Below are 22,054 nucleotides of genomic sequence, written 5' to 3' on the forward strand. Positions count from 1 at the left end.
CCTCCGTACCTAAATCAGCTAGGCTAGAGCCCATGACGAATGGGAATTTATGGAACGGGCCGATTACGGGCCTTTCCGTTACCGTCTTTTAGCATTCCACTCTACCAACAAACTTCCGTCGTCTAAGAACTCCGTAAGTTACAATTTTCACTCAGTTCCACTGATAATACTACAGAGAATGTCTTTTACATATACATGTAGACTCATTCTTGAAATGGGCCTGACCAGTACGCGCTAAGAAAGTGTCTCTGGTTCCAATTGCCAAGGCCTTAGCGGCAATTCTTAATCCAGTAGGGTCTATAGAAGATGAGAGCCGGTGTAGCATTTCCTATATCGAGTGCAATTATCATCGATATTCAATGATAACAATGATGTCGTCATACAGTAAAAGATATAATACCATGCAAAGGTGTATTGAAGAACGACCCTCAGCTCCTCTCAGCTTCCCTCAGCTGGAGGTGGCGTTCTTAACTTCAAGATCGGCGTTAGTGTCTTGGCGGCACAGCAAAGGGTTGGGCAGTGTGTACGGAGTACTCCGTACTGCCCAGGTGGTCAAGCCGAGTTCCAGAATGACTGTACATATATGTATGTATAGATCGATAGTTTCCGTTCCTTACAGGCCAAGCGCGGAATAGATGTGGCGGTGTGCATCGTGATGCCAGCTGCCCATCTGAGATTTGGTGTAACCTCACAAGGTCCGGGAACTATACATGCATGCATGCAAGTTATTCTTTGCTTACGTGACTCGTCGCAATCGACCAAGCAAGTCGAACAAATTTACAGATCACAATGATCGACCCCTGTCGAACCCAATGCGATCTATTCTGATAGACACTTGGCATCTGGGATCTGGGATCGGGGATTCGTATTGAAATAAGTCAATGCCTCGTAGCTCTCCCCTTCCCCACTTTAGCCTTCGGCTTCACCCAAAAATGACGATGGGGTTTGACTACGAAATCCCGCTTCCTTCCTTCCTACCCTCACCAATCTCGAAGACAGTCGCCCTCCTGTTACTATTCACCGCCGCATTTTGTTTTCGTCAAATCTGGAAACCGCAGAACAGCCAAGCACCTCGGCGAACACCCCTTCACTTCTCAAGGAAGTTGACCTTCACTCCCTCCGCCGTGAAACCGATTGCCAAAGAATCAGGATTCCAAGAGCTGGAGTTTTATAAAAGTCTCTTTTTCAAACTACAAAATGTGGAACATAATCCGGAGGTTTTACCACTTGCACGACAAGCAATCCTGTTCCTACTATCTGAAGCATTGGGCGAATATACAAAAAGAGAGTCTCATCGCAGTATCCTATCAATGGAGACTTTCAACAAAGCAGAACTTTCCCAATTTCTCCAAAAACATCAGAAGGATGTCACGGATCGATACGGACAATATATCGTGCAGAGAGACTTGGGTGGCCCTCGGCAATTGGTTCGTGACCGACAGGATGCAGAGTTCTGGCTGAGGAAAATTGCACCGTTGAAGCTGGTTGATGGCGCTTGGCTGGGCCAGGTGAACAAAATCACTTTACCATTTGCCTTGCGTCCGATCATGAAGAAAACTTGGCAGGTGTTCACTGAAGAGCTCGGTGATGGCAATCTTCATCAGCACCACGTCTACATCTACGAGGATTTGTTAAGGACTTTCGAGCCAGAATTACCCTCCCCAACGACAAAGGAAATTCTTCATCCTAAGTGGAATTTCAGCTGCATCAGGTATTGGAGGGCGGCTGCAGCTCAATTGATGATCGCCAGGTTTTCGGAAGACTTTTTCCCGGAGATACTGGGATTCACCATGCACTTCGAAATGCTTCAGCTGGATACAATGCAGGCAGCAAAGGAGCTACCAGAAGTTGGACTCGATCCATACTATTTTATACTTCATGTGTCCATTGACAACAGCCATTCCGGTCATGCCGCTATGTCGATGGAATGCGTGGTGGACTACATAAAAAAAATAACGGAAATGGAAGGCAAAGAAGCCGCCCATACCGCGTGGCGGCGGATTCAGGCAGGATACATCTTGAGTGAATGGCTGGGTTCTGAGGGGATCCAGACGGCAGACATCCCTCTCAAACTTGATTCTATGCCCTGTGACCAGCTTGAATCCAGAGTGGGCAAGATATTCCGTGCCAAAGCTCAGGCTGCGCAAGGAATACACGCCGGATGCAAAGCAAAGATTGGGAGTCGCCCTCTAGATGACTGGCTGAGCCCAAGTAGCTTGCTAGACGAGAAATGGCAACCGAATTTTCTCCAAGCTCTAACCAACTCCAAGCCATGGATATATCCCGGCGACAGCAACAAGAGCAGGCTGGTGAAAGAACTCCGTTGGGGAGGCAAAATGTTCGGCACCTTTACAAGAGAAGAGCTTACTACTCTGCAACAATGGATCGATTCTTTAAGACCACACCGCATTCCATTTTATTTCGAGTTCGTTGGCCTTTCAGAGGCCGCCCATTGCCAGGGCTGCCGCAACTCGAATATTCCCGACGCATTATCTGGATCATGGAATTCCATAGACCTGACAGATGAGACTGCACCTTTGCCCCACGCCCCGCAACCATCAATCCAGCGGGGATTCAGTGCAGGTGATCTTGATTTACCACGCTTGCTGCCTCTTTGGTTCGCTCAATGCAGTCTTCTGGAGTCGTTTGTATACGCCCCGGGGAGAACCGCAGACCCAATCGGTTGCGCAGTGGTCCGCTTGTTACGAGCTCAACTTGGATTTGAGATAGAGTATACGGTGGTCACAGGGATAAATGAGTCACACACCGAAGAAGACAATGGTATCGTTGGAATTGGCCTGGAGATGATTGAACGAGCCTCTCTCCCTGTTCCCGCTGACCTGGAGATGCTCCTCGCTCGTTGGCCCTCTAAATTTGCAGACAAGATGCTTCAGCTATCTTCAAAACCACTCCAAAATTTGGGTATCCTACTTGGTATCTCTGCGGCGCTAATTGAGCTCCAAGGGGTCATCGCAGAAGCCCCTAGCGCTGGACTGCTTTCGCCGGAAAGTTGCGTCCATTTGCAGGTTCTTTTCCGTCGACAATACCATTATTCGCAAGAGTGCCAGCAACACATATCTAAAGATGGGAGTTTGCTCATGAATTATTCTCATGGGTATGCTATGGCAAAATCAGAGATTAGCGATTGTGTTAAGGTCAATATGCGGGAATAGAGAATCTGTCAAAAAACGACGTGTTACATTGATTACCGGGTTTTCACCGTTGAAACATGTGGCCTTTTTACTATAATGTATTTTGCTTACTGATGATGTCTGAGTACATATATTTCCAAAATATAGACCGCCATTGCTTTTAGTTGGAGAATTTTACCATTGTGAATCTTACCAGTACGCTCGCCATACCTTAATTTCTGTCAGTCGATTTATCTCATGGTCCACTCCTTTGCGCTGGTGGAAATGTCGTCTCTATATCATGAGTCTCGATTCCCAGTTCTACGCTCAGAGATAACGTGTGCATGCCTCAAAATTAGGGGGAATAGCATCCCATCACTTGAAATGTTCATGTTACAGTTACCTTTGTGCATGTTGCAGCAATTGACGCTGTTTTCTCAATCAGCCTGACCTCTGTTGTCCCATGACGTAGTAGGGGTAACCAATCCCTTCACACAAAGGCTTCAAAGCACCGGATCGTCAAGATTTCACGGACCTCGATTCCGAGTCCAACAAGCATGAAGGAATCCACAAATGGGATTAAGGAAGATGCAGGAGCACCCGCAACATTAGTTGTGTTTCGTTATCTGATCTGTTTTCTCACCCATCCGTAGCCTGTCTTCATGTATCTTAGCTTCTCTTCTTCTCCATGCTCCCGATACTACAATGTTGTCACCGATGCCCTCCGATAATACCTTGATCCTCTAGACAATTACTTCCTACAGCTATTTGACTTTCAGACATGCTGGAGCTTTTGCGATCTGAATTACGTGGAAGGACAAATATCGAGCAGTATTGGGAGAAGTATTCAACCAAAAATGTGATCCAAGTTCACCTATGCGTTGGGCAAATACTCTTTCAACGCAGAAAGTGAAGGGGTAAAGAAGTATTCACCACCATGCGGAATAACCAGCCTGTCCAGCGCAACAGATTTCTCTTGGACCTGGGAAGCAGGATTCTTAAGGTCCGAGTCAGGGAAGGGAATCTGAGGAGCATCTTCGTACTTGGCATTGACCCGAACACCTGTACTCTGCCCATTGATCTGAACACCTGTGCGCTTCCCGTTCCGGCTTGGATGAACTTGACCAATAAGAGGGTCAATTCCCTGGCTAGCACCTCCAGAGTGCTTCGCCATGTCCGTTGGACCATCAGAAGCATTCGCCCACCCTGCAGAGCGTCAGAAAATACAACACTTTCAACTTTCATGAGGGATACATACGTTTTTGCTGCGTGACGAACCCATTCTCAATGCTGCTCTGATAACTGACAAACAGCAGGCCACGTTCATGCTGTGTAAATCCACCTGCCCGTTCATCTGGATTACACCATGGCCCATAGGGAATTCCTCGGCGCATCATTACGTGCTTGGCGTAGTCGGGATAGTCATCCCGAGGACCAGTCTTGCGCATGTGGGAGGCATAAGGGCACCTCGTCTGGTTTGCGGGGTTATAGTTGAAGTTATCGGTGTTATTCAACGTCTTCAACGCGCTCGCTTCGAACTGTCCTTTGTTTATGGCCCAGTTGGGGTCCGTCTGGGGATGAAGCTCCATTGGGGCACCTAATGCGTCGCACTTGATCAGTATCATGACTACTGGGTTAGGGGCAGGATATGATTCCTGAATGGGGATGCTAACCAAGCGGCCACCGTCCCACTAATCGCGAGGAAAACAGGCCCATTTGATCCATCGCCTCGTCAGACCACTTGACCTCTTCTCCCTTTTCGATGGACTTTTTCGTGTCTGCGGCGGCAATAGAGCAGTTCTCAGCACACCAACTAGGTACGGAAAGTTAGTATGCCTGAACCAAGCCCAGAGATAATGATCTCACAACAGGGCTACTTACTGGTAGAATTCGGGAACGAGCTGCTCATAGATACGGAAGACCATGAAGCTACCGTCCTTGGCCCATGCGGGAGTCTTGCTTTCATCGCCCTCGTGTCCGACAAAGATAACTCTGAGATAGCACAGAATTAGATCTGACAGACAATATAACAACATGATGATGATTACTTACCCGGGGTCTACCGGTGTCATTCCTCTGCTATCTTTCGTCTTCGAAATATCGTCTAGTCCCTTAACAATCGGCTGGCTAATACCATCCACCCATCCGAAGCTATGACCAAAGATGTTAGCAGTTATGCCTATACTCGGACGGGGTTTGGTAAAACTGACTGTTCAAGATGTTCGTCGAAGACTAGGCCTTCCTTGGTATAGACTTGTTCAATACTTTGCTTGTCATTGCCGACATTGAATACCCAATCGAATGTCTTCCGGATCATTTTGTCAATACTCGGGATACTGTCACCAGCCACAGTGAGAACACCGTCAATGCCACCACTGCTGGGCTTGAATTCATTGACCCATTCGTCCTGAGGATCGAGGCCTAGGTGATCTTCAGCTGGCTCGCCTTCCGACGGGGCAGTCATGTCTTTAAACTGGCCACCGTTGAAGATGTCATCGTCGAAATTTTCCGCCCCAAGCTATTAAAAGTAAGCAAGTGTACCTCTTATAAATACTTTTCCACTACTTACCTTAGCCAGGCCATTAGCCGAGAAAGCAATGTTGATCGATACTAAATGGATGATACCATTGAGAGTACCTGCGGCTTTCTTTTGGAAGATATCGTTACGGTTCTTCAGGGCTGTATGGGCTGTAGTGATATAATCAGCCATCGTTGGCAGTCCCTTCTTGAACTCTTGCGGATTGGTAATTCGAAAGAAGACGAATTTTTCGGCCTTCTTAGGCAGGCGAGGCCTGATCATTCCGTCAGTTCAAGAGACAATACATATCCCATCAATGGGGACCTAATGGTAAGAGCAGCCTTTTGGACTTACCAGGTATCTCCCTGGATGTTCTTCTGGTCTGGCATCTTGTCCGATTGATGATTCGGTACGTGGTCGAGCTATCGTTTTCCCTGTTTGAAGAGGCGATTGTTCAATCGTATAACAGTGAGAAACCAGAAAAGTTGTATAAGACAAAGTTGAGATATGCCAAAACATAGTCCTTATATAGCGGTGTAACCTTCGATAGCGGTGTAAGGAGGTCTCGCGGAAAAAGAAATTCAGATGACGCGGGGCCAGATGCATAGCCATGCTATGCTGTCGTAGATTGCTCGATTCGTGCGGGGTTTAGCTTGCAGCGAATCACAACAAAAGCGATTACGATTGTAGATGACCATGATGAGATAGATCATCGCGCAGGTGAGGAGTTTAAGTGGATACTACCTCACCAACCCATCATGTGAATCATATACAGTGGCGTTCCATGCATAGAGCTGAGGTACTTCGGCCACCTTAGCCCCACTTCTAGTATTATCGGGCAGAAATCTCAGGAATGTTGAATTTGGTTTCAGCTAGTATGCCAACGTGCATCTATCAGGCATAGTGTTAGATAGATACTTGAGTATCTCAATGCCTAACCCCCGAAGCTTCCTAGGCAGTTGTAGCATCTATAAGGATATTAAGCGTACGTTTGGTTGCCATAAATGGCACGTATTAGTTCGGGTGTTTCTTGAATAATACTATAAATATACGCGTGTTAGGATGAATTACTTAGATTATCTGCGAGTCCCGCGGCTTAGCCGCAAAGTCCGCCAAGATATCATCAAATATCGCTCTATATGATCAGCGCTGAATTACTTATTTCAACTTGAGTGATGAGTTGTCCGTCGGTACTAAGGTGGCTAGGATAGGTTACACAGAGGCCTTGCCCGTGCATGGATGTGACGAGTATTTGCCGCTACTGTGATTACATCTGCTTTCAGATACCATGCGCAATCGTCCTAGTAATAATGAGCTATACATTGCTACCAATGAGCTTTTTCGTAGAACTTATCTGGAATTTATATTAAACGGATCTAATTTGCTGTTGCCCTACACGAATATGGGACGAAAGGTAATGTATACATGGATAAACTGGGTGAACTGGCCAATCAGCAAGGGAGCAGAGAAAAAAGGAATCTTATCTAAGAACTCACCTGTAATAGACTAAAATAAGAGTTACATAAACGTTGCAGAACCCCGAGTAGTACTCCGTAGTGGTTGATGTCACCCATTGCATTTCTCGCTATGTTGGAGAAACCACTCACATACAATGGACCTTAGTAAAGCCGATTACACCAATTGATATGACCTTTTGACTAATCATTATTGGATGGATGGCGTAAGGGGTATATTATGTTGTATATGCGGAATGCTCAATGACGAAGGTGTAAAGGTCGACTCAGCTGAAGAACTGCGGACGCCGATCACGCACCTAATTACAGGTCCCTAGCGGTATGTAGATTGGATCTATAATGTAGTTTGAATGAACTATAGGAATTCGAAAGTCTTGGCAAGAGGCTCGAATTACATAAATATCATTGAACACTTCTGTAGACGATATTCTAAGATTAATCACGCAATATATCTCCAAAGCTTTCTACAACACAGAACAACCAAGATGCAGTTTTACTCTATCTTCCTCGCCACCGTTGCCTTGATGGTTTCTACCGCCTCTGCCGCCGAGGAACATTGGCAAAAAGCCGCTGTCGACTGCCTTAACATCTGCCACGAGGAGTCGACTGGATACACTTGTCCTCCTGAGACCGAAAAAAGCCAGCTTTCTAACGTATGTTCCACCAATGATCACCTGTTTTATTGTTATAAACGACTAACATTAAATTGAATGCGTTATAGGGCTGCTGGAGCTGCTGCGACACTGCTTAAACCGGGCAAGGACGAAGAGTAAATGGTGTACTTCTACGATGGCTTGAAAGATAGGAGGTCACTTTCGATTTGCGATGGAAATGCTCTGTTCTTCCAACTGGGAGCCGGTTGTTCAATGATTTAACTTGGAACAATCGAAGAATAAAAGTGGTGGAACCAATTTCGGGATACACTGTACAAGAAACCAACTACTACTGCTGCTTCTGCTACTGTTACTAGCTGTATAATAAACATGTGTGTTGGGTAGGGTGAATCAACCTCCAATTAAAGTTATAGCGGATTGGAGTACTGTCACAGATAGTGTTTTCGGTTTCTCGGGTCTATAAAAGTGAGAAAGACTATTGGCTTCTTGGGCTTTAGTCCATTTTTGTTCCTGAAACGATCAACATCAAACACCGATCATAACATGGCTTATAAATTGGGTCTAGGTTATGGCGATCTATAGATGTAGCTAACTCCATACATGCCTTCTTATTTGTATTTTGCTTGACTATCATATGGCCCAAATTTCATGACGTGAAGCAAGCCCTCATTGCAGTCCCAGATGTTCGCGGCAGAACTTCTTACTTTCCTCAGACACATCAAATCCATTGATCCACATTCTACCACCAGGCTCAAATGTGCTCTTACAAGCGGGATCAGGCGTGGGTCTCTCCCGGATCATCTTCTCTCTAACCTTCTCAGGTCCAAGCTCAGCCAACTGTTCCCTTTGCTTGTCGCGAATAGCATTCCATTTCTCATCTCGTGCAATTTGACAATCTCCATCTGGAAGTGTCATGTCACTGGCATTTCCACGGCTGATACTGCGTAGATGATCCACGCGAGCCTGTCTAAACTGGCTCCAAACACTCATCACCCTCGGCAGATCCTCTCTCGACCTCAGATGTCCCACGAACTCCGCTAGACTCGCTGCATCCTCTATCGCCATTCCGGCCCCTTGTGCAGCGTGAGGAAGAAGAGCATGCGCCGCGTCCCCAACTAGCGCTACCCTTCCCGATGTACTGACATAGCTGGGAATAGGAGGAACCTCGCCCAAGGTCCAGGAAACGCACTCCCCCTCTTGAACGAGCGAGGCCAGCTCTCGTACTTCCTCACACCAGTCACACACAAGCCCACGCATCGTCTCAATGTCGGCAGGGTTATTCCAAGCTCCGACGGGGACTCCTTCGCTCGGCCGTGGAACACCAATAACAAGATTATACAACTCCGCCGAGGCAACCGTATACGCCAATACAAATACTCCGGGCCCCACCCATGATTTCGCCTCCGGGGAAGCCATAAATGGTGCGGTGATTGGATTAGAGAGCATTCTCGACCGCGGTATCACAGCACGGTAGTGGTGTTCCCGATAAGCTATGGGGGACACATCCTTTGACGCCGGCAAGCATCGTCTGGCTCGAGACCAGATCCCATCTGCCGCGACCGTGAGATCTGCTTCGAAGAGCTCCCCGTCTGCCGTGTGGACAGTACCGGTCTCATGGTCCACGGATTTAACGGACCTACCAAATAAAACGGAGACATTGGGCAGCTGTTTCACTCGCTCATAGAGCGCTTGCTGCAGATCCGGTCGGTAGATCTGCCATTGGGGCCAGCCGTAGATCCATGTGCTGGAAGGGTTGTTCAAGTTGAAGGACAATTCTGCGTTATCCTTCCAGCGGCGAATTGACAGATGGGAGGATTGGAAGGCAACTTTTTCCAGGGCCGGTGTTAGGCCCCATTTGTTTAGGACGCGAGTGCTGTTTGCGAAGAGCTGCAGCCCTGCGCCGAACTCGCTTAGGGAAGCGTTTGATTCTAGCAGTGTAATCTGGTGATCGGGGTTTATGTCCGAGAGAGCTATTGCGGATGAGAGACCAGCCATCCCAGCGCCGATAACTGTGATTTTCAACGGGATTCCCGGTTCATTGGAAGCCATATTGGATTTGCAAAAGCACAATTGAATGATCTTAGGTTCCAGGTGCTGCCGTTCGGAGTTTCGGGGATATTGGCGGAGGGACGAATTCTATGGCCGAGGATACTTAAGTCCCCCTACGAGCATCCGCAATCGGCCCTAACTGAATACGGCTGATATATTCTAAGAAGATAATTCTGCAAACTTCTGACCTGTATAACAAACCGCCAGTGGCGGGAAGCAATCACATGGGCATGATCTACATAGGTCTTGGGCAGCCGTGGTCTTCGTCTCTGTTCTTCCCACTGAATTATTCCATATATTGCCATAGCCATGTAAGCTCTACATTTCCTTTTACGATTCTAGTGGTTTTACCTAGTTCTGGCCGAGCATGGTTGACTTTGTGAATCAGGCATGTGGGTCTGAATCGAAGATATGGTATCATGATCGCATTCTCCCCAACGTCAATACATAATATCAGCTACGCAACTGGCCGACGTCGGTCTGGCGAGCTCAGCTAAATTTCTTGCTCCAGCATTACATATGCGGCCTGGAGGGTATGTAGCTCTGTAATTTGTAAAGTGACGTGAAGTACTCCGTATAAATACCGTATTGAGATATTACTTTTTGTGATGTATAACCTACTGTGGATCTATCACGGTCTACATTTCAAGTCACCAATGTCGTACTAAAAGTTGAGGGCATAGGAGTTTGCCAAACTGGGTCTATATTTCATGAGCGAAACCTATGGTTAGGGCGAGTTGATTGAGTCTTTGGCGGTGGTAGTTTGATTGTTAATTTGAGATAGAAACAATACAGGATCCGTTACTCTGTGCCCAGCTGTTCACGGATACATTAGTTTGCAGGTTGCATACATTTATTGAAAGGCGTGGAACTGTGCAGGCTTAGTTTGAAATCCAACTGAGCCACATATACTCCGTATCGATAGGTATTATGCGGGGCTGCCCCACTGTAGGAACACTAAAATACACCTGCAGGTTCAACTCTCGCCTAAAAAAGAAAAGAAAAAGAAAAAAAAAGAGAGATGAGCTGTCCTAGGTGGCGGGCTGAAATAGCTAATCACATCTGCAGGTTCAAATCTCGGGTAAAAAAAAGAAAAGACAGCAGAGAGATAAGCTGTCCTACGTGGCTGGCTGAAATCTGGCCAATTCATATTACGAAGGTGTATCCCAGCCAGGTGTTAGTAATATTGGTGCCTGAAGATGCCTCAAGGTGCCTCATTATATGGTGCTATGACAATACACACAAACGATAGACTATTAGCAGACACTATTGACAGATCCGAAACTAAGAGTTTCAACATATATGCAATTTGACATAGGTACAAAGAAGAATTACGATACTCATATCTAATGCGGCTGGAGTTTTGGTATATTCCTGACCAGACAGTGTACTGTAGCATGGTCAGATATATATAGTTCCTATGTATATATATTGTAAGAAATCTCAGAGATGGCTTGTATAGAATTGAGTTAAGACCATTGACATGACCATTAAGAGATATATTTGCTACACAGGCGGAGAAGCTATACAAGGTTCCCATCCAATCTAGTATAGTCAACTTCACTTCGAAGAGGGTTTTGTTTCATAGCTTAGGCACAGTCAAGAATTGCATTTGATCCATGTACTGCTACTGGCATAAAATGAGTGACAGGATGTCTTCCAAAGCTTCCAAGGTTCTTTCTACTAGACAAGGGCTCTCAATACACCAAAAAAGACGGACAAGAGAAAGACAATTCATTTCTTTTAGGATTGAAACCGACCACACTTTGTTGAGGTCTCAGGAATCAGACCATTCAGTTTCCCCCATTCATATAGATATCTTTCTCTTAAAACACTACCTACATTCAATGATTCGGTCTCAAAAAATAAGACACAAAGTATCGGTCCTCAAGACCACCCAACGGCTGGCTGACTCGATGGACTGGGGAGTGCAGGCGACCACTGGTTTGATCTTGCAGATAGTTTGCGAGGTTGACCAAGACACGATTCGGTTTAGGATCTATCCATAACCACTCTTTCGTTTCTTTGGTGCGCATCTGACTAGCCCATTTCTCGCACCAGAGCAAGGTGATCGAGCCAGAGTCGGTGTGGGTAGTATCGGGTACATCAGCAATGGATGCTTTGGTTGGACCAGAGACAAACTTTATTCCCGAGTCGCTTTTCCCGTCGGGGCGATGAGCAGTTTCCAGATTCGAGGGTTCACCAAGACCAAGGCTATCGGAAATACTGCGGAGAAGTGTGCGTACAATGGTGTCACAGATATTGGCAAGATCTAGTATCTCCCCAGCGTGTTCTGCGAAGGGGCTTGGCAAGGCGATTCGGTTCTGTTCGTCTCGTGTGATCTGAGAGTGGTCAGGTAACACGAATCAAACATTCAGGGGTTCACTTACTTCGAATGATTCAATGCCAGCGCGTTTGTAGCTGTTGAGGTGTTAATATCTAGACATCCAGCTGGAACCATTACGGGTTGACACACCCATGAACCATATCTTCTCGGAATTCCTTCATCTTCTCTTCTAATGGCCTGGCGAAGTACTCATGCGAGGTCTGGTAAGAGGTTTGGAGGTATCTTGAGATTTTCTCAGAGAGGTCATCGTTGAAGGTGACGTAGAAGAATCCCTGAGACTCTGCGGCCTTCAAAAGCTTCGCCATCTCGAGTTCATCCTTCGCAATGACATTTTCCAATCTGATTTCATCCAGCTCAGCGACGTCCAAAGACCGGTCTCCCACGAGCATGGTCGTCTTCGAGCGAGCGGAAGTTGTAGTTTGAGACATGGTGACCTGGTAGCAATAGTAGAACTCAAGTGGGGTGTTTGTTTTGCAATTGAGCGATGGGCAGTTGATATGAGAGATAGGTAGCAAGTCTATTTGCCTCAAGGACGTATCAATCTGCGGTGCCAAACAACTGTATTACGTAGCTCGGCGCTTTAGGTATTAATATGCAGCCAAGGAAGACGATCAACGCAACAAAAACTTGATACATGAGTTTCCCGGACGATGGCTCTGGCCTTCAAAAAATTGCCACCTGTGCTTTAGTTAGCTGCTTTTCGTGAGGTTTCTGTCCGAGGGCCGGGGATGATCCCAATGTGATGGGTTGTTCATATGCAAGCCACAAGTGTGTCTATTGGACTGCAATGCAGCCACCATGTGATTATCAGATGTGCAGCGGTGAGATGATCTATTGAATCTGCCAAGGTTTGTGTCATGAAGATGTGTACAACACTCCATAGATCCCAAGGTGGGTCCCTTTGCAGATACACTATAATTCAGTTCAGCTCAGGGCGAGGGTTTTTGATAATTACTTAATTTACTTAATTTTCTAGTAACTAAAATTTTTGATATCTCTTGTTCAGTTTTAGTTTACCAAAAAAACCCCGGAGAAAAAGCCTTTTTGTATTGTAAAGTGTTTGCAGCTACCTGCCAAGTCATGTGTGTAGCTTGCATTGTACTTAAGCAAATTCTCACGTATTTAATTATTTCTGGTTTCCTCTCTCTTTCATGTCATAATATATCGGGATTGTCGCGTGCGTTGTGATTCCGAAAAAAAAAAAAATTATTGTCAATTGTCAATTGTGCTCCAATCATCCACTATGTTGCCCTCCAGCGAACTACACGGACCTCCTCTTCCCGACGGTGAAAAAGCTCTCTACGAGGTGTTTTATCAAAATGTCATAAAATACCCGGATGTCACCGCCCTTGTCAGTACCCAGCAGGCTTCTACTCTCTACGGAATCCAAGACCTGCCCAGTGCCAGTGCCGAGAATGAAGTGGACTCTCTACGATGGACTTACCAGGACCTCGATCGCGCTGTACAGCGGTTTGTCATTAACTTGCGAAGTCGAGGCCTGAAAAGAGGTGATCCATTGATTATCTTCATGCCAAATACCGCCGAATATGTCATTGCCACTTGGGCTGCGTACCAGATCGGCTGCGCCTACGTTCCAATCAATCCCAGGGGTCTATCCAACGACAGGGAAATGCGACACATGTTAAAAACTGCAACGAAGGGATGTGAGTCGGATTTTATGGCCATAATTGCCGGAACTTCCGATATGTGTGCGCGCATTGAAGAGTTGACGTCCGAGTTCAATTGCACCAGGATATTGGTTGAAGGAGACGTGGATGGGTGGACACCGTTTAAGGAGCTGATGCACAATCCAGCTCCGGAGTTGCAGCAAAGCTTTTGCCGAGATCATCACTCAGAACTCTCCGATAAAACAATCTTTTTCACCAGTGGAACGACATCTCTCCCAAAAGGTTGCATTATGCCGTCGGCGTATGGGTTTGCGGCCGCCTCATGGTGGCGCCAAAGCAGTGTTCCTATGATGCCTGGGGATCGGGCTTTATTTACATTGCCAAATAACCACGGATTTGGCTGGCTTTGTATTATTTGTCCATTCCTCAACGCAGCCACTGTTGTGCTGCCAGGGCCTAGGTTCGTTCCAGAGGATGTGATAAAGGCCATCCAGGTGGAGCGAGTGAACCACGCTGGGTTGGTGCCAACTATGTTGCATGCCATGAGCAACACGTCGCTTGGAACTGAAAAGTTAAGCTCCCTTCGGCGAATTGTCATGGGAGGCTCTCCCCCAACCGCAGAGGTCATTGGAATCTGCCTCGACACCTTAGGTGCGTCCGGGGTGGAAAATCTCTACGGTATGACAGAGGGCATCCTTGTGGCTTCTGGCGTCGTGAACAAGGCTAGTGATCTTATCAAAGATGGAGATGTTTCCATCGGCACACCACTACCTGGGATGTCTGTCCGCATATATCCCAAGGACAGTAAGATCCTAGTTCGGGCTGGAGAGTCTGGCGAGATGCACTTCTCAGGTCCAAGTCTGATCGAGGGGTATGTCGGGGGAGCTGATGGTAACTTCTACCACGAGGCAGATGGTTCTTCCTGGTTCCGCACTGGTGATAAAGCCTTCATTGGTAGCGACAATCGTCTCTACCTGATTGGCAGGTACAAAGACACCATCATCCGGGGAGGCGAGAACATTGAACCATCGGCTATCGAAGCGGTTATGGGTCACATTCCTGGAATCAGTGTGTTTTACCCTCAGGTTGTACGCGCACCGGACAGTGTTGCCGGCGAAGTGCCTGTTGTCGTTGTGAACCAGGAAATTGATGATTCCACAGCAAATAAAATCAAGGACACCATCTTGGCCCAGATGGGAGATCTTTATGTTCCGGCAGATGTGATATCGATCCAGACTCTGGGGCATGAAGAGTACCCGAGAACGATGGCAGGGAAGGTACAGAAGACCAAACTGGAAGAACTGGTCAAGATGTACTGTGAGCGCCAGAATACACAGGACAATTACCGTATCGATGGGCCCATTTCAGGCCCTCAGGTGATGGAATCATTATGCAGGGCGATTGAAAAAGAGAAGAGGATCTCCATTGATCTCTCCCTTCCCATCATCGAGCTGGGTGTTGATTCAATTTCATCCATCGCAATTCTCAAGCGCATCCAGATCGAAACAGGCGTATCGTTACCGTCATCTCTGTTCTTCACCCAGGCAACAGTCGGTGCAATCTGCCAACAGATCAGTTCTATTTCAGACACAGCAGACTTTGTTAATTTCACACCCCTCATGGAGGACGGACCTCGCAATCTGTGCTTTTCGGTCCTGCTCCAGGGGACCCCAAGAGCAGGCGTTCCCTCCCTTTTCATCGCCCCTCCAGGCTCGGGAAATGCCTTCGTGTACAGCACACTGCCTAAGTTCTCCAACGACTATGCAGTCTACAGCTTTGGCTCTCCATTCCTCATGACCAAATCAGAATCCTCTTGGACGATAGAAGAAACCGCCACCATTTATGCAAACACCATCCTCAGCATTGATCCCTTCGGCCCATATATGCTATGTGGGTGGTCAATGGGAACAGCCACGGCATATGAAACCGCATACCAGCTTCACGAACGAGGCAAGCAAGTTCTGGGAATAATCATGCTGGACTTGGCATTGCCTCGGCCACCCCCCTCGATCCCGGAGGCAACCGTTGATCTGTTTGAAATGATGGGCGTGTTCCCGCCGATTCGCCGCGAAGGAAAGCCCGACGTGGAGATTCCTGCTTTTAGAAAGAAACATCGCGTCGCAGCTTATTACGCGAAAATGAAATATGTGCCTCGTCCCTTCGACACAGGAAATGCAAGCCGACCACGGATATTTGTCATCTGGGCCGGGCATGGCGATCATGACCGAATGGCCGGCATGGTGGTCGAAGCACTAGATCTTGTGAAGAAAGAAGGGCCAGACACAAAGCTGAAGCTTAGCGATGACTGGCTTCAAGCCCCGCGTAAATCTTTTGATGCTGGTGGCTGGGACGAAATGGTTGGATCGGAGTATGTGGAGTGGGACATTGTTGAAGACGCGGATCACGACACGCTTATAGAGTCGGAAGAACTGGTGAGTCTCGTATTATTTGCTCCTTGATTGTATTTGCGACTGACCAAGCATCCCTAGGTTGTTTTAACGAAGGGCATTATGGAAAAGGCAGTGGATAAATGGGTGCGAGAAATGGAGATTATGCCCAACGGTTCAGGTTGAATATTCTTCAAGCCATACTATACTGGCAAGAATGAATTTCGCGAGGTCAACAGATTCTCAGATTCTATCTGGAGAAACTCGAAAGTTCCTTCCATTCAGCTCCATGGTAAATATCTAGCAGCCTCCCAATATTCATACCCACGTTTGTGCTGTTGAATTCCTCATAGTAACGAATTTCCAGTACGGGGATCGAAGATCAATCTGACACAACCCACTGACAACCAAACCTTGGAATATATCTCAATTTTTCATCCCCAAAGTCCAGGTCACGCATCTAATATCTAAAGTATTACATCCATCCTTAATTAGTAGTGGATGCATATAACTAGATAATCTCAAATGACACTATCAACTGCAATGGCATGGCGGTATATGCAGCCATGAACGCGGAGAATAATAATTTTTGAGGCCTGAGGCCTGAGGCGTCCAGGCGGGCAGGGTGGCAAGAAAGGACATGGGCTAACTGCGGGCTGGTTTGATAGACTGGGGGGCACTTATCTGCATATGTTTTTGTTTTGTTTTTTGTTTTTTTAATATTTTCTCAATTTGCGACTCATTGGCGCTGGGACCGAGCTTTCACACTGAATGAATGAAGCGCCCGCATAACCATTACGCAACGAGGTAGCCCCCGATGGGCAATTGGTGACATGTAACAATCAATCCTTCCATATGCATGGAGCAGTTGTGATGGAAACCATGAGCTGCGTACCTAATGTACTCGGGCCAAGACCATCCCCTGACCGCTTCGCGCTACAGGACCGTGCACGGTGTTGCACGGAGGTCGTGTGGAGTCGTGTGGAGTCGGGTGGAGTTTGTGATATATTGCGTGCAGCATCGCGACCTGCGTCGATCGATATGCGGGGTTCCCACTTCAGGAAATCGGCAACTCTTTCCAGTCTCGTCTTACATCCGGACCCCCCCGAATCGCAACCGGGTGGTACTGACATCCACCTCAGCTAGCCACACTTTTGCAGTGTGTACCCCTGTAAAATAAATGCCGATCCTCGAGGATGAGACGTAACGTGCGTGGCATGCAATGCATTTTCTCGAGGATTCATTCCCCTGTACGGAGTAATCCTAGAGCACACGTCGACTATTATCTAGATACGCGCTATTGTCTGCAGGTGACTTATGGGAAAGGGAATTGATACCTTTGGTAAATTACCAGGTATTAGGATAGAGATACTGCATGATACCTGCTGCGCCTTGTCGGTTTTTCTGTAGGGCGGAAACACCAGAGTTGATGCATCCAGGGCGATTAATCAAAGGACTTTGCCTAACTGTTAAATTTACCCTCCACTTGCTTAAGTGCAGAGTGAATCGTGCGATCTTCCTTGGTCGCTATACTCCGTACTTCTATTCAATATGACGAAACAGGAATCTCCCAATATTGCCAGTCTGACTACCAAAGCCGTGGCAAGTATTGATGCATACCAAGCAGACAAAACTGAGCAGGCGCGGCAGGATGCCCTTGCAAATGCTGTTAGACTAGTGAGAGCTCTGGAAACCCCAGCAGATGCAATTTACAAGCTATTTGCCTCGGTATGAACCAACCTTCAGCACTTTATCTACCCACTGCTAATGTTTGGAACCAAAAGCCTGCTATTCTCATGGCTGTTAAGACCGCCAATGACATGGGTGTCTTTACCCTTTTGTCTGAGAAGCGCTCTGCCGTGTCCTGGGAAGAGTTGGCTGCACTGAAAAACGCGGATATCCAACTTGTTGGTAGGTATTCTTCATATTGACATGAATTCTCTTGCACAAATTGACCGTTTTGGTAGAACGTATAATGCGTGTCCTTGTTTGCAATGGCTTCGCTAGTGAACTGGGTCCCGGCCAATATACGGCTACCGATCTATCAAGCAAGATGACAGAGAGGAAAACGATCGGAACCATGGATTCACTGTTAGTATCTTCTTATTTGTACAACCACTGCTACTTCTGGCCAGTTCTGATCCAACATGACCAATTTAGTTTCATCGACTTTTTACCCATCATTCAGAAAACCCCGGAATTCTTCCAAAAGTCTGGCTACAAGAACCCTGGGGACCCCGTGGATGGGCCATTTCAACATGCCTATAACACAACTGGTTCTTGCTGGGACTGGCTAGCCAACAATCCGGATGCACTAGACCGTTTTAATACTTTCATGGAGGGCGGCCGAGACGACACCTCTCACTGGACTGACTGGTTTCCCGCTCAGGAGCAGTTATTGGATGGAGTCTCGACCGATTCACCGCTCCTTGTTGATATTGGCGGAGGTCGTGGACATGACCTCCTCGGATTCAAGCAAAAATTCCCCGCTGCGGCCGGGAAGCTTGTACTCGAGGATTTGCCTTCGGTTATTGAGGACATCCAAAAACTCGACAGTGGCATTCAGAGAGTCAAACATAACTTTTTCGAGCCTCAGCCAGTCAAAGGTTTGTGATGATTCTTTTTTGTTCACCAACTGTCTAACAGATACTATAGGTGCTCACGCATACTACTTCAAGCACATCATGCACGATTGGTCCGATGATAACTGCAGGGTGATTTTGAAGCACACTACAGCCGCCATGGAGAAGGGATTTTCAAAGCTTTTGATTGAGGATTACATTGTTCCTGACACAAATGCCGGTGCAAAGGAGGCGTTGACTGATATGATTGTCATGGTATGGTGTCCAGGGATTGAACGGACTCGTCAGAGATGGATAGAGCTTTTGGAGTCAGTCGGACTGACAATCACCAACTTCTGGCTACCTGCTGGGTATCACAAAGGTATCATTGAAGCCGAACTACAAGGGAAGCCCAAGGATTCTGCCGAGGTTTGAGGTGTTTAGCATCTGGCGGGCTGCGGGTGCACTCTCATATAGCTTACTTTACATAGCTCAGCAAACAGCCTACCCAATATACATCCCATCTGAGTTTCAACTTCTCCTTCCGCCCGATATTGACCTCTGGGCCGAAGGAGTTCAAGGGAGTTACTCAACCAATCACTCAAAGCTATTTCATGGAAGCGAGATGAAATACTTTGTAGGCATTGTGTTAGATTCTTGCGAGGGCGAAGACAAGACGTACCTGAGTGGATAGGTTACTGCAATCAATTTATGGAAACTCGTGGTTATATGTGCCATGATAAAATATTATCTGAAAACGGGACATACAAGGAAACATTTCCAAAAAAAAAAAGAAAACGCTTTTGCCAAATTGATTCAACCCAAAACGATGAAATCCATCGAGAAAGTGTTAGAAAATTGAAGTGGTACATGGCCCTTTCCAAAACCTTCCCTCAGAGTTTGATCTCCTCCTTCCGTCGTCTGACACGGGCCTTCAATCCCGGATGAGCCACATGAGTATACCCACGTTGAAACCATGCGCCTTCGTCAGGAATAGTGACCGAAACGTCATACTTCATGAGCACATTACATAGAAGTATCTTTTGCATATAAGATGCAAAGAACCTGCCAGGGCATGCTTGAGATCCGTGGCCAAAACCAAAATGGTCTGAAGATGTTGACGTAAAGTTGTATGATGCCTGGTTTGTAGATGAATCTGCCTTCTGGCGTAGATTGAAGAATCGGTAACCATCAAACTTATCACCATCAGGCCAGACTGATCCATCAATGACGTGGCAAGCGGAGACCATGAGCGGTGTTCCCTTGGGAATAATGAGTCCGTCGGGTAACACGACCTCCTCCAAAGCGATTCGTTGCATCAGAACTGATATCAAGAGTTAAGGAAGGCCTTCTGGGGTATATGTGGGTGAGACTTACGAACGGACTCGGGATGCATACGCTGAGCCTCTTTCAAGACGCTGTCCATGAGCACTAAACCTTGTAAGGTATTCTTGTTGAAACCCTCTTTCCCAACCACATTCACAATCTCAGAACGGAGATCCTTTACAAGCTGATCGTTTGTAAAAACCGAGTGAAGGACATGGGTGAAAAGTTCGCCGCCTCCATCATATGACACTAAGCAGAGAGCAATTAACATGGACGCAAGCTCATCTGATCGACCTTCCATCTTTTCATGTAAGAAACTCAGCGGGTTTTTGGAATCAATTTCCAATGACTGTGCATCCAACTTTTCCTTCAATGGCTCCAAGAGAGTATTGATACGCTTGAAAAGGGACTGAAGCTTCCTACAATTGGGAAGGAAAGGTGCGACCCAGCGCTTCGCCCATCTTGGGAAAGCTCGAAGTTCATATCCCGCCAAGGCTGACAATTCGACGTACTCCGAGCTCGCATTTATCCACTCGGGATTGCGGTAGAAGTCCTTGTCGTTGATAAATGTCCTAGACATTATGTGGCCAAACATCTTCCAAACGGAGTCTTTCAACATAACGTCGTGGAATTCTGATCGGTTTATCAGCTTCAATCTCAGACGTAAGTCAATGTGTGGGGTCAGGGAGTCGTACCACGCTTATCAGTCCAGACCTGATCAAGGGCATAGTCGGATTCTTCATTGAGCGGCTCGGTAAAAGTCCCTTTTCTAAAGTCAGCTTGGTTCTTCTGCCTCGAAAAAGTCTAGGCATGACAAGTAAAGGTAGATGGGATGGGAAAGTTCTAACCCAAATGGCGATTAAGTGAATGCTTTGTAACGGCGTGTAAAATCTTCTTATCGCTTGTCATTGATTCCATTGGCTCAAAACCATGCACGCCATTGACAAGTTTCTGTTTCCATGTTAGCTTTTGATTTCTCCAAAATGAAATTTTACTTACATCTGCGAGTGCTGTGATGAAATCCAGGCGCTTTTCATTGCGGAGCATATCAACATATTTGCCAGAGAGGATTAGACGATATCTAGAATCGGTATAAAGATAGAAAGCATCTCCGTGCTGCTCGGGAGTCAGCAAAAATTAAAAGAAAAGGTAATATACCAGAATTGGAACATGACAGACCTTCTGCAAGCAGGACCTGACAATGCCAAGGCAATCATCCCGGATTCGCTGTCTAGCTTTGCCATTGCCTATCTCGTACCACCTCCGGCCAATAACTGGCAGCCTGGAGGGATTATTAAGCTCTGTGGATTTCCACCAGTAGCATAATATAAAGATAATAACACCGTAAAAGATATAGGGTGACCTGATTCCGATGTCTCGCAGTTTCGGAATTGCGTCCTCGAGATGCAAAGACATTTTTAAGCAATCCCTGGCAATGTGGTATTGTTTGAATGCTTGCCTTAGGAGGGAGCAGTGAAGTAGGATATTTGAGTACAAGAAAGGGCTGGGCAACCAGCCCTGCTCGAAAAGCGGTAGAGAAAATATATTGTTACCCCCTTGGAATAAGTGTAATGGCCTATGAATAGCGATTGACATAATCATTCACCGTATCTAGGTATCTATGTATGTCTTACTAAACTTGCATATGTTACCGCTGCTATATCAATATGTATTTAGAATTTGCAAAATTCGACCAGGGTACGGTATGTTCAACGTAATTTTTGTGATATATAATTTCTTTTTATATTGAATATTAAGCCACGCTAAACATCCCACGTATTCATTTTAAAATCAAGAGCAACTTCTCGATTCCACAGGTACTTCAACATTGCAGTAGCTTATGTATTAACGCAGCTGCGAAAGCTACAAGTAGTTTTGAAGTGTATATTTTACCAACACTTAGAAAGTAAGTAGTACACATGTAGGCTCTTAAGAGGGGAAATTTTTGTAATACCTAGTATTCAATACTATGCAATGCTATGCAATACAGAAGTGGGGGCGATAAAATGGCCCCGGGG

At 46.6% G+C, this 22,054-nt stretch overlaps 8 protein-coding genes across 8 annotated transcripts; 4 read left to right on the plus strand and 4 right to left on the minus strand.

Moving 5' to 3' along the window:
- Positions 1–932: 932 nt before the first annotated feature.
- Positions 933–3,173, plus strand: N7455_000250 (iron-containing redox enzyme family protein; the record flags this gene model as incomplete). Its single annotated transcript, XM_040952092.2, has 1 exon — positions 933–3,173. The coding sequence occupies one exon, from the start codon at positions 933–935 to the stop codon at positions 3,171–3,173; it is 2,241 nt and encodes a 746-aa protein (XP_040817500.2).
- Positions 3,174–4,000: 827 nt separating this feature from the next.
- N7455_000251 (Dyp-type peroxidase) lies at positions 4,001–6,038 on the minus strand (the record flags this gene model as incomplete). Its single annotated transcript, XM_065603765.1, has 8 exons — positions 4,001–4,337; positions 4,390–4,822; positions 4,878–4,944; positions 5,013–5,123; positions 5,184–5,282; positions 5,342–5,649; positions 5,701–5,923; positions 6,004–6,038. 8 exons carry the CDS (start codon positions 6,036–6,038, stop codon positions 4,006–4,008), a joined length of 1,608 nt encoding a protein of 535 aa, XP_065462256.1. The 3' UTR covers positions 4,001–4,005.
- Positions 6,039–7,598: 1,560 nt separating this feature from the next.
- On the plus strand, positions 7,599–8,025 carry N7455_000252 (uncharacterized protein). Its single transcript, XM_040952346.2, has 2 exons — positions 7,599–7,777; positions 7,846–8,025. Exons 1-2 carry the CDS (start codon positions 7,610–7,612, stop codon positions 7,873–7,875), a joined length of 198 nt encoding a protein of 65 aa, XP_040817489.1. The 5' UTR covers positions 7,599–7,609; the 3' UTR covers positions 7,876–8,025.
- Positions 8,026–8,404: 379 nt separating this feature from the next.
- On the minus strand, positions 8,405–9,787 carry N7455_000253 (FAD-dependent oxidoreductase; the record flags this gene model as incomplete). The annotated part of the gene is made up of 1 exon (XM_040952201.2): positions 8,405–9,787. One exon carries the CDS (start codon positions 9,785–9,787, stop codon positions 8,405–8,407), a length of 1,383 nt encoding a protein of 460 aa, XP_040817308.2.
- Positions 9,788–11,621: 1,834 nt separating this feature from the next.
- On the minus strand, positions 11,622–12,606 carry N7455_000254 (putative oxidoreductase, 2OG-Fe(II) oxygenase family). The gene is made up of 3 exons (XM_040952391.2): positions 12,264–12,606; positions 12,178–12,208; positions 11,622–12,129 (listed from the first exon to the last, which is right to left on the minus strand). Exons 1-3 carry the CDS (start codon positions 12,560–12,562, stop codon positions 11,632–11,634), a joined length of 828 nt encoding a protein of 275 aa, XP_040817152.2. The 5' UTR covers positions 12,563–12,606; the 3' UTR covers positions 11,622–11,631.
- Positions 12,607–13,377: 771 nt separating this feature from the next.
- Positions 13,378–16,335, plus strand: N7455_000255 (uncharacterized protein; the record flags this gene model as incomplete). The annotated part of the gene is made up of 2 exons (XM_040952071.2): positions 13,378–16,194; positions 16,252–16,335. The coding sequence occupies 2 exons, from the start codon at positions 13,378–13,380 to the stop codon at positions 16,333–16,335; spliced, it is 2,901 nt and encodes a 966-aa protein (XP_040817184.2).
- Positions 16,336–17,700: 1,365 nt separating this feature from the next.
- N7455_000256 (uncharacterized protein) lies at positions 17,701–19,145 on the plus strand (the record flags this gene model as incomplete). Its single annotated transcript, XM_040952313.2, has 5 exons — positions 17,701–17,877; positions 17,934–18,060; positions 18,117–18,240; positions 18,310–18,755; positions 18,805–19,145. 5 exons carry the CDS (start codon positions 17,701–17,703, stop codon positions 19,143–19,145), a joined length of 1,215 nt encoding a protein of 404 aa, XP_040817185.2.
- A 458-nt stretch (positions 19,146–19,603) lies between these two features.
- Positions 19,604–21,083, minus strand: N7455_000257 (cytochrome P450; the record flags this gene model as incomplete). The annotated part of the gene is made up of 5 exons (XM_040952262.2): positions 19,604–20,034; positions 20,088–20,669; positions 20,732–20,800; positions 20,885–20,987; positions 21,036–21,083. The coding sequence occupies 5 exons, from the start codon at positions 21,081–21,083 to the stop codon at positions 19,604–19,606; spliced, it is 1,233 nt and encodes a 410-aa protein (XP_040817375.2).
- Between the last annotated feature and the right edge of the window lie 971 nt (positions 21,084–22,054).

This window comes from Penicillium solitum (genome assembly GCF_028829755.1).
Source record: "Penicillium solitum strain IBT 25940 chromosome Unknown utg000001l_segment0_segment0, whole genome shotgun sequence".
Lineage (NCBI taxonomy): Eukaryota > Fungi > Ascomycota > Eurotiomycetes > Eurotiales > Aspergillaceae > Penicillium > Penicillium solitum.

What these genes read in the sequence shown, in the direction of transcription:
- N7455_000252 (XM_040952346.2), top strand. Translation starts at nt 7,610, where the DNA reads ATGCAGTTTTACTCTATCTTCCTCGCCACCGTTGCCTTGATGGTTTCT. An exon ending in AAAAAAGCCAGCTTTCTAAC is followed by an intron (nt 7,778 to 7,845) that starts GTATGTTCCACC and finishes AATGCGTTATAG; the next exon opens with GGCTGCTGGAGCTGCTGCGA.
- N7455_000254 (XM_040952391.2), bottom strand. Translation starts at nt 12,562, where the DNA reads ATGTCTCAAACTACAACTTCCGCTCGCTCGAAGACGACCATGCTCGTG. An exon ending in CGAGAAGATATGGTTCATGG is followed by an intron (nt 12,209 to 12,263) that starts GTGTGTCAACCC and finishes ACACCTCAACAG; the next exon opens with CTACAAACGCGCTGGCATTG. An exon ending in CTGGCATTGAATCATTCGAA is followed by an intron (nt 12,130 to 12,177) that starts GTAAGTGAACCC and finishes GACCACTCTCAG; the next exon opens with ATCACACGAGACGAACAGAA.